The sequence below is a fragment of the Peromyscus eremicus genome, chromosome 8a, assembly GCF_949786415.1.
Source record: "Peromyscus eremicus chromosome 8a, PerEre_H2_v1, whole genome shotgun sequence".
NCBI classification, from domain to species: domain Eukaryota; kingdom Metazoa; phylum Chordata; class Mammalia; order Rodentia; family Cricetidae; genus Peromyscus; species Peromyscus eremicus.
In genome coordinates this window covers 29413298-29425234 of record NC_081423.1, presented here as the reverse complement: position 1 = coordinate 29425234, position 11937 = coordinate 29413298, and the positions used below count along the sequence as shown (strand labels likewise).

At 38.8% G+C, this 11937-nt stretch overlaps 1 protein-coding gene across 2 annotated transcripts in view; it reads right to left on the bottom strand.

Moving 5' to 3' along the window:
- Window positions 1-946: 946 nt before the first annotated feature.
- Window positions 947-11937, bottom strand: part of Sox30 (SRY-box transcription factor 30) — a 41946-nt gene continuing 30955 nt past the window's right edge. The window contains exon 5 of one of the 2 annotated variants that reach the window (XM_059270383.1): window positions 947-1370. In XM_059270383.1, the coding sequence (XP_059126366.1) occupies window positions 989-1370 (382 nt within the window). In that variant the 3' untranslated portion in view covers window positions 947-988. The remainder of the gene's footprint in view (window positions 1371-11937) is intronic. The other variant, XM_059270384.1, reaches the window with a different exon arrangement.

Below are 11937 nucleotides of genomic sequence, written 5' to 3'. Positions count from 1 at the left end.
GGCTGGGGTCTTTGATAAAGAGGAAACAAGTTCAGTACCAGCACAGATGGAATGTGACCAGCCACCTCATGTTTCTGCCATGCTCCCCCATGATGGACCGGAACATCAAACCACGAGACAAAACAAACCCTTCCTTCCCTAAGTTGCTTTTCTCAGGTATTTTTGTCGCAGCAATGACACACATAATTAACACACAGACTAACAGGATTCTATGCCACTCTATCAGCTGCTAAGCAGAAATGCCTGCATGGAGCATAAAAGCTAACCATACCTGACCAGCACTTACAGTGCTCATGTCCCTCCTCTCAACAGAAAACATTTAACAGGAGTGTTTTCATCTGTTTATTTAGTTACAACAACAATATAACAATGCATACCAAATGGGAAAGATAGTTAAAATGATGATAAAATGTTCAGTAACAGAAATGACTGTGTCTGAAGGAACTGCCCAGGTGTCATTAAAATACATTTTCAACTTATAAATAGTTATTAGTGTAAATTAAATTTAGCAACTGAGCTCTAGTTCATGTCTAAAATTTATCAAAATATTTTCAAAATGTTACATAAAAACTGACAACATTCATAAATATATAAACAGCAAAATTTTTTCAGAAAAATAAAATAAATGTACCCTGAGATAAAATTCTAATCACACTTGCCATGCCAGATATATACTCACATGTGTGTCCTCACACGCCACGGGGAGCTTTCTGTATTTCACATGTTCCAAGATAAAGTAATGCTATCACATGTTGGTGCAAATTTCAGCCATGAAAGTAACTACTCTAGATTTTAACATCCCTATGCTGAGGCATCGGGAATCCAGGGTCACTAACGAGAACTTAGGAAGACACAAATGGCATTTGGTTCTGACTCCTCAGATCATGGCTGAAAACTCTCAGCAAAGCATTCTAGGCTTTTTTCTCACACCAACTGACCCAGAATATATTTTAAGAAATGTTTATTTTCTGTGCATATTTGTTTTAAATTATAAATTCCTGAGCACTTTTTCTTCTTCCTCCTCGTCGCTGTCAGTGACATTGACTTGCTGGACGCCAGAGGGAGCTGATGTTGGGGCTGTGAAGACATTCTCCAAGGCTCCAATGTCCAATGGAGGCATGGGATTCAAGTACTCTTCCCCACTGTGCCCATGGCTGTTGTAATAAGGAGGCCCGTCCATGCTCTCACAGCTTCTAGAATCTTCACTGTGTGTGTGCTCATCTGGGTAGTCTCTGAAAGGATAGTCTCTATTTAAAGCTGAAAATATAGCCTCGTGCTTTTGGTACCTGTCTTCATAGTAACCAAGACATTCTGGCATTGAACTTGGAAAATTTCCATAGCCAAAAGGAGGCCGACTATAAGGGCATGTGCTGTGGTAGAAAGACAAAAAAATTAGATTAGATCTTGCCCACATATGCCTGACTATGAGTTAACTGAATGTTCTTTAAGGCTTGGAAAGCATTCCTCTGCCTTCCCACTGCCATCACCTCCCCATCCAAAACTCACAGCAAAGGCAGTTTGGATGGAAGCCATCCCCAGCATTACCACCTCTTTCTAGTTTCTAGCTTCTTACCTTTGATGACCGTGATAGAGAAAATCCCATCCTGGCCTCTAGCTACATGAAGTGTCGGAAATGTAAGTACATGTGGGACACTGAAAACGGCAGGTAACAACAGCCAAGTGGCCCCTGCTCTTCCTGGAATGGGCTGAAAGGAAGAGCTGCTAAATTTCAAAGCCCTGGAACAGACGACTCCAGCTTTATTATACAAATGACCCAGTAAAAAATAAACTAGAATACTCTCAGTACTATAAAGATTTAGTACTGATACTACACTATGCTTCAAAGGGATTGCAAACAAAACAAAACAAAATAAAAACAAGGGCAAGGTTGTGGAATAAAAAAACTTTTGCAGTTTTACAACTGACTTTTTAAAGGCAAAGCTAATAATCCTGTCACTCAAAACCAGTTGCCAATTCTCTTTGAGTATTAATCCCCTTTCCAGAGATGAACAGGGATTACACACAAACTGGGCTCATGTGCTCCATCTAGTGACAGTCAATATAATGATCACACTCATTTGCAAACCTCATGGGATGCTAGGTGACTTAATGCAGCTTCTGAACTAGGAAGGAGAAAGGGAGAGGAGGAGGAAGGGGAGAGGAGAAGAAAAAGGGAAGGGAGATAGGAAGGAAAACCAACTTTCTCCTTTCAAATGTACGGCAAAAGTACTAGACCACTGCCTCATACTCTCTGAAGATGTTCCACTCCCAAACCCTGCAATAAGAGGTCCTTGCTAACATTACATACCACACATGTAAGTCAGTGTTTGCATTTTTCAGGCTTACAATCATACTACCACACTCTAGTTCAGTATTTAGAATTAAAAACACGTGCTCGGATACACTGCCATTCTAGCTGCCATGACTGTTCACACAGCTTTCCACCTTCAGGTTCCTCCACTGAACTCCATGGGTATGGCAGAGAGGATATCCAATCTACTTCCCGTATAAAGCCTTCATTGAATGTAGACATACTCAGTCAGTAACTGTCTGTCACAAGATTCAATTTTAAGACTTAGTGGGAAACTGAAATGGAGATTAGATTAGAATCATAGTATTATTCTAATGCTAGCATGATTAGAAAAATAATATTAGTCAACACACAGTTAAGACTAGTCTATGCTTTCCAGGTACTGGCTGAGGATTTCATACAGAGCAAATGGACCTTACAGACATTTACTTTTCATCTAAAAGAATAGAACAAGTTCTCATCAGCACATAGGAACATTCTCTAGGTAGCTCATATATTAGTTAGGCCCTAAATCAAGTCTTGATAATTTCTTAAAAACTGAAATAATATCTCACATTTTCTCAGGTCACAACAGGATAAAACTACAAGTCAACAGCAACAAGAAGAATGGAAAGCATTAAAAAAAAATAATGTACAATGAGCAACAAAAACCAGTGGGTAACTGGAGAAATTAAAAGGAAAAAATTCTGGTAGTTAAGTGAAAACCACCTCACAAAATCTGTGTAACAAGCCGGGCGGTGGTGGCGCACGCCTTTAATCCCTGCACTCGGGAGGCAGAGCCAGGCGAATCTCTGTGAGTTCGAGGCCAGCCTGGACTACCAAGTGAGTTCCAGGAAAGGCGCAAAGCTACACATAGAAACCCTGTCTCGAAAAACCCAAAAAAAAAAAAAAAAAAAAAAAATCTGTGTAACCTAACAAAGGCAGTTCTTAGAGAGACATGTAATACCCCATACATCAGAAACGAAAACAACCCCGAAGCAGCATTCAGCAGTGCACCTCAAGGCCTCAGCAAGCAACAACACAACAGACCAAAATTAGTAGAAGGAAAGAAATACGAAGACATAAATCAAAACTAAAGGAAAAACAAGATTGACAAACTTCTAGGTAGATGAGAGAGAGAGAGAGAGAGAGAGAGAGAGAGAGAGAGAGAGAGAGAGAGAGAGATCTCAAACAAACAAAACCAAAGATGAAAAAGATAATCGACAGACAGCACAGAAACACAAAGGCTTGTTAAACTCTCTTATGACAAATCCCTCGGTGAAATAACTAGGAAGCCTAGAAGAAGTGGGTAAGTCTATGAGCACACAGAAGCCACCCAAACTGAGTCAAGAGTAAACAGAAGTAGGCACGGTGGTTGGTTTGTAACTCCAGGACACAAGACAAAGAGGCAAGAGGATCCAGGTTTGAGGTCAACTAGGATTCTATATGGAGTTCAAGGGCAGCCTGGGCAGCACAGAGAAACACAATCAACAAATAAAAGGAGGGGAAAGGAAAGAAGGGATGGAGGAAGGAGAGGAGGGAGAACCTAAATGGGACAGACTAGTACTGAGTAGTGAGACTGAAGCCTTAAGTGCCTTGTTTCAAAGACCTTCCAGGACCTAATGAGTTGACTACTCAATTGTACTATTTACTTAAAGAACAACTAATTCCAATTCTGTGAAAACTAGTCAAAAATTGAAATGGAAGGAACTCTGCCAAACTCTTTTATATGTGCAGCTTTCCCCGTTACCCTGGTATGAAGGCAAAGAGAACTATAGACTCATATTCTGGATAAACATAGTGGCAAAAATTCTCAATAAATTTACTGGTATATGGAAAAGATCACACTCCATGATAAAGTGGGATTCAAGGATGGTTCAACATACACATACAAATAAGCATATAACACATCACCAGAATTCAGGACTGTAGTATATATCATATCCACAGACAAAGTATACAGTAAAATACAGTATTTTTTATGGCAAAACATTCTTACCAAGTCATATATAGAAGGAAATCCTTAAAATACAAAAGGCTAAGTGTACAAAACCCACAGCTAATACGACCCTGAGTAAGGAAACTGCAAACGTTTCCTCTAAGATTGCAAACCACAAAGGTATCTGTTTTCGCCACTCTTACTTAATAGAGTACTGGAAGGAAAGAGAAACTAGAATATCTAAATGGGAAAAGAAAAAGATAAATTATCCCTATTTGCATATGACATGATTTTCTATAGAGAAAAATCTAAATTCCCCATCAAAATGCTGTTAGAGCAGATACACAAATCTAGTAAAGCTGCAGACTATGAATTAAGTATCAAAACTCAGGCTTTCTCTGCGCATCCACGGCTGACCCTGAGTTCAGTATACAACCATGGTTAGCCTCAAACTTGCATTCTCCCACCTCATTCTGATGTGCTCTGGGATTTCAAACACAAGCCGTACAATGAAATTGCTGGAAAGAAAATGAGGAGTTTAATCCATTCACAAAAGCCACAAAAATAAAATATTTAGAGTAAATTTAATCAAGGAAGTGAGAAAAGTCTACAATGAAAACTATGATATATTGATGAAAGAGCCAATTTAAGGCCAACCTAGGTGACATAAGACCCTATTCTCCATACCAACAAAATCCATATGTAGACTATACAGCTACTGTAACCCAAACATCATGATGGTGGCATAAAAGCAGACACAGAGACAAGCCCCCAACAGAAGCAAAAATCTAGAAGTTAACTCATGTCAATACTCCAACTGATTAGGTACAAATATACTAAGAATACACAAATGGTGGACAAAGAAAATACAGTCTTTTTAATAAACAGTGCCAGAAAAACATGGCTATACATGGACAGCAGAATAACACTACATTCGATTCTCTCACTGACAACAGATCAAAGGCCTACACGCAAAACATGGAACTATAAAGTCACTGTAAGGAAGCAAGGGGAAGGCTCATGTACACTGGTGTGATGGAGGTGATGACTTAGTTTTAATGACAGGACCCAAAGGCACAGGCAATAAAAACAGACAAAAGGGATGATGAACTAAAAACTCTCACACAGTAAGGAAATGAGAGTATACTGAGTGGGAAAAATACAAATTATTCATCAATAATTCTGGATCAATATCCAGAATACATAGCACTGAACACCAAAAAGGGAAATAACAAATTATCATGTGATCCAGCAAGTCCCCTACTGGATATAATACATTCAAAGCTGAGGTCATTATACCAGAAGATATTTATATTCCCATGTTTATTATCACACTATTCACAAATATTGAATCTGTCCCAATGCTCTTCAGTGGATGAACAGATAACATGCTATAGTATCTTTACAGACTAGAATACTATTGAGTCATAAAAAAAAATAGAATACTAAAAAAAACATTTGCAGCAACATGAGTAGAAATGGGAATCATTGTGCTAACTGACCAGAAGAGTAGAATTTCCCACACATAAAATGATTAGTATTTAAAGAGATGGAAATATTTTATTATCCTTTATTACATACTGTGTAGATGCATCAAGTTCCATAAAGATGCACAAATATTATATCTCAAATACAAAGGAATGCTGTTGTCAAGGCTCCTGATTTCCTCCACCTAGGGCAGGGCCTACACACTGGAATATTTCAAGTTCTTCTAGTGCAACCAGCATGCAGCCGGGAGCTGACTGTGCGCTGCTTCAGCAGGAAGGGTGATGGAGACACAACCATGTCAACACCACGTGGATCCCTTGGGCATTCTTCCCATCACTAGAGAGAAAATCAGTTTTATGTACTCCTTCATGTAATACACTACTACCTATGAAGTACCATTGCAAAAACAAACAAACAAACAAATAAATAAATAAATAGATAGATAAATAAAAAGGAAAAGAAAGAAAAGGAACAAAGACCTGGATCTCATTGAATTTTAACATCTGTCATTTTATAAAAAAAAAAATAATAATAACAGAGAGAAAACATGTCAGTACCCTAGGATGTAAGAAGCCACATCCAGGATGTGGATAAGTTCTTGTTTCTTGGTCACTACATAGCACTGAAGAAGGCAGAGAGCCACTGGCAAAAGCTTAGCAAACAGTCAAACCAATGTGTATATTGGCTGGCTCTTGACTTACACACACCTGTTGTGAAAAGAAAGGTTTGAGACACTAAAGAAAAGCAAAGACGGATGAATTGTTGGTTAATAAGGCACATGAAATTTTCAGCTATGAGAGGCTAGGTGGTCATTTCATAAATCTGTAACTAGTAAGCATGTGTGTGTAGTGTATTCTATTCAAAACGTTTAGAACCAGAGTGTCCTGATTTCAGGATGTTGTTGTTTATATTTATTTACTCTGGGGGGAGGGGCACCTGTGCATGTGAGGAAGTCAGAAGAAAACTTTTGGGAGTTGGTTCTCTCTTTCCATGTAGGTCCTGGGTATGAACCCAAGTCATCAAGCTCGGCAGAAGAGCTTTTAAACCCACTGAGCATCTCTCCAGCCTTGAGTCTTGTTTTGCTTTCGAGTTTAAAGGACTTGCATAAGCTTTCTACATAAATATTTCTATTCTCCACAGTTGAAATCAGAAGTGCCCTGAAATCTGAAACTTTTTGCACACTAACAGTAAAAAAATTGATTTTATTTGGATTTTGGATGAAGAGTATGAAAGTGTACTGTACTTCTGCACATGAAATATGAGATCTGTGATTTTCTTTAAAATACATCCTTGCTATCAAAGTAAGGGGAAACCAGAGAAACAAGAGCAGTAAAATGTCAACTTCCGAAGCTAGGTGCCAGCATGTGGGGCACATCATGCTACACTGTTACCTTTTTAGTATATGACATTTTCTCTAACAAAACTGTAATACATTATTCACAAAAGATTCTCCATGGTGAAGGAGATAAGTCATTCTCTCTCCTCACATGCTCTTAAGCTGGACCTCTGTACTCACTGTGCTGGTCATGGTAACTCCCCAGGGGCTACTGTTGCTGTAAATGACTCTAGCCGAACCGAGAGTATGAGAACTCCGTTCTTTGAGAATGTTCAGGAGCTGGGGAAATGAAGCCTGCACATTCCTTCCCCTTCCATTAACTGCTCAGGCCTATAGAGCACAAGCTTCATGCATTTTCTGCTCCAAATATAGTGCATCTCAAGTCAGGAAAACAAAGCCACTGGCTTTGAAAATGACTCAGAGGAGCAAGTCAACCCCCCCTCCCATCTTAGTTTTAAACCCAGCCCCCTCAATATTCATGTCCACCTGAAACCTTAAAATATGACTACTTGGAAACAAGGTCTTAACAGGTGTGACTGCATCAAGGTGACATTGTATTGGATTGAGCAGAACATGATTCCAATGACTTGTGTCCTTATAAAAACAAGGTGTATACAGGCATGAAATTTTCAAAATTTCATGTTTCGTAAAAAATGAGAAAGAATGCTGGGTGGTGGTGGCACACACCTTTGATCCCTGTACTTGGGAGGCAGAAGTAGGTGGATCTCTGTGAGTTCAAAGTCAGCCTGGTCTATAGAGCTAGTTCCAGGGCAGCCAGGGCTACAGAGAAAAATCCTGTCTCAAAAAACCAACCCCTTACCCTCCCCCCCAAAAAAATAAATAAATAAGAAAGAAAGAAAGAAAGAAAGAAAGAAAGAAAGAAAGAAAGAAAGAAAGAAAGAAAAGAAAAGAAAAGAAAAATAGAGGCAGGGTGGGGCTGGGGAGATGGTTCAGTGGCTAAACCACTTACCTACAAGCATGTGGGCAGTTCAAGCCCCTGGAATGCACATAAAGACCAGTGTAGCAGCACAAGGGAACCTAAAACAAGCTAAAGGTAGAGACAGGAGAATCTCTAAAAGCTCATGGGCCGGTTGGCCCAGTCTAAGCAGTGGTAAGCAAAAAAAGAAACTTTGTCTCAAATAGGTAGAAGACAAGACCTAAAACCTGAGGTTATCCCCTGATCTCCACATGTGCACACACTACACAGACACACACACCACACACACACAGATACACACACACACACACACACACACACACACACACACACACACACACGGACACACACACAAAACAAGACACAGAGAGACATACACAGGCATGCAGAAAGAAGATGGTGGTAGCAATAAGCCAAGTGCAGCTGAGGATTGCCAGGAAGCTAGGTAGAAGGGTTCTTTGCCAGAATCTTCAGAAGACAGCACAGCCTGTCAATAGCTTAATTTCAGACTTCTAGACTCCAGAACTACAAAACTAATTGTCACTGCTGATTTAAGATACCATGTTTCTCATATATTGTTCTATCCGCCCTAGAAAACTAACCTATACCTAGAAGCGTATTTCAGCTCCCGATCTCAACAACTGTAAGGCAGTAATTAGTTTATAGTGTTTAAGCCACTAAGTTTAGTATCATTTGTTACAATGGCAATGGTGAGCTATCTGTTTACTATTCAAACTTCAGCTATGAATCTCACAGTTAACTATCTATAATCTAGCTGATTATCTACAATGCCTTTAAATTCCTTTCTTTAGACTCCTAAGAACTCTACTGACTATTACATCTGTTTGTGCAGCTGTCTTCCCTAATGGCAAATTTCTAGCTTGTATATATTCTTAACTCTACTAATGCCTAGGAAAGAAGTCACTACTCAATGTATATTTAATATTCTAAGGAATTGGAAGGTTTCAGAAAAGGCTGTATCACTTTCATTTCTACCAGTAATAAACGTTGGTTCTAACTTCTCCAACCCTCTCATTTCAAAGCATTACTTTAGCAAATCTAACCAGGGGATTTGGAGTGCTTTTGGTGTGCTTTCCTGTAATGACCACTGAATCTTGCCATGTGCTTACTGCCCACATGTTCATGTTCTCTGAAGAAATCTAATTGAATTTGTGCCCACTTATAAACTGAGCTGCCTTTCATTGCATTGAGAGTGTTCTTTGTATATCTGATACAGACTATGCACACATGATCTGCATACTCACTCATTCTGTGGATTCTTATCTCTTTTTTTTTGATACCTCTTGACGCAAAAGCTGTTTTAATTACCATGAAATCTAGTCTATTTTTGGTGGTGGTGGTTGTGTTTCTAATGTAGTACATAAGCATCACCCAAACCAAGCCATAAAAGTTGACCTTTACAAGAAACCTTATAGTTTCTCCTAAGAGAATGTTTGTAGGGAGAGCTAACATGCAATTTCATTGTGGGTATGTGAATATTCAGTTGTTACTGAACCATTTTTTAAACAGACTCTTCTTTCCCTTCATTAAAGGGACTTGGCAACATCCCTATTGACAATGAAATGACCATAGATTGCTTTTTTGTAACTGAATTCTACCATAATACTACCATTGTCCATCTTCATGTTGGTGCCACATTATTTTCTAAGTTACTTAAAAACAAACAAACAAACAAACAAATGTTTTACCTTTTACAGAAACAGGATCTCAACCACACATCCCACAACAGAATGGCATATGTGTTAAAACCACTGATCTATAGAGACCTATCATTACTACTGAGGGTGTTAACGAATGTGTAAAACACCCTCTGACCACAGTCTCTTACCCAACACTAATTTCACTGCTCAGAACATTCATTGCTCCCTTCCCTGCCGATGTCTGGAAACTTCAGCGTATGACTTTGGAAACAGAATCCCTGTATTAGTAGTTGCATTAAGATTAGGTTAATGGAGTAAGACCTAATCTAGTGACTGGTGTCCTGGTAAGATGAGAACACTCAGAGACAACTACACACAGAAGGGGAAACTGGCCACTTTGTCTTTTCCAGGAGACTATATATTGGAGGCACAGGGTCTGCTATTTCCAGAAGGGCCCCTCACTTAGTAATATATGCCCATGGTTCTTTATGTCTCATGGTTTACTAGTTCCTTTTTTTCCCTAGCAGTAAGTGATATTCCACTGGCTGAATATATCAGTTCATCCATTCATCCACTGAAGGAGTTCTTGTTTCCTTTAAAGGTAACTATGAAAAAAGTCTCCATAAACATCTTTATGCAGATCTTTATATGGACAAAAATTCATTTGGGTAAATACCAAGCAACAAAATTACTGATGTTTAGTTTGTAAGAATCTGACAACCTGTCTTCCAACTAGCTGTGAATTATTTTCTCATTCTCTTGAAATTGCACTGAATTTATCTATTTATTGGCGTGTATGATGTATGTGTGTGCCATATATAATTGTGTGTGCACGTGTGTGAGTTTGGACATGTGCATGTCATTGCACACATGTGGAGGTCAGAAGACAATCTTAGTTTACACCATGTTTGACACAGGGTCTCTCGTTCACTGCTGCACACCAGGCCAGCTGGTCCACGTGCTTCTGGAGATTTTCGTCCCTATTGCTTTAGGTATGCTGGTATTACAGATGTGTGCCTGGCTTTCCATGGCACTTTGGCCACTGAGTTTTGTATAATCATTTAATACCTTGAAACCATGTAGTTTATCAGGGACAGTATACATTTTGTGATTTTTTTTTTTAGTGTTATGTTATTTATAATTGTTTCACTTTATTATTTTGAGTTTTTCACCTTTATGTATTTATGTACACATATACAAGCAGGTGCCTATTGAGGCCAGAAAAGGGCATTGGGCCCCCTAGAATTGGAGTTACAGATGGTTGTGAGCTGTCACATGCATGCTGGGAACCAAATCTGGGTCCTCTGGAAGACTAGTAAGTGCTCTTAACCACTAAGCAACCTCTCCAGCCCTCATTTTCATGTAGTGTGCAAGTGTGTGTATGTGTGTGGGCACATGCATACATTGCCGCACATGTGGAGGTCAAAAGATGATCTTTGGAAGTCAGTTGTGACTTCCACCATTTGGATCCCAGGGATCAAACTCAGGTCTTGCCAGCAAGTGCTTTTACCCACTAAGCCATCTCATTGGCCCTTTTTGTTGTGGATTTAAAAATATTGTTTTTCACATATAGGATGATGACATCAAGTAAGAACAGTTTTCATTTTGGAATTTTTTGTTTTTCTTTCTTGCCTAATTGATCCAACTTGGATTTTCTGGTACAATATGTAACAGAAGTAGTAAAAAAGAAACATTCTATCTTTCATTCCTGATCTTGGGTGGGGGGCAGGATTTTCTACCTGTTAATTAATGAATATGATGTTATCCATGGGATTTTGATACATTTCTTTACAATATTGAGAAAGTCCTTCCTATTCCTAGTCTAAAAAATAACTTGAACTAAGGCATTTAATTTTCTCGCTAAGATACTGGGTTTTAGCAAATGTTTTTTATATATCAGCAGATACTATCTTGTGGCTTTATTGCTAATCAATTTTCAGACTGTGAACCATACATTCATTTCTGGGGCAAATCCAACTTGGTCCTGGTTTTCAATTCTTTTACTGTTGCTGTTGGATTTAGTTTGCTAGCATAATTTTGCACCTATATTCATACAAAGTATGCGATTTTGATGATTCACTCTGGCTTTGGTAACAGGGTAATGTTAGCACTACAAGTATTTCTATTTTTTTTTTGGAAGAGTTTAAGAAAGGACTGATATGTATTCCTCTTTCAAAATTTTATAACATTTACCAGTGATGTCACCTGGTCCAGGGTTTTTTCTTTGCTGGGAGATTTTACATTGTTGATTCATCTCTTAAGGTCTGTTTACATTTTTTATGTCTT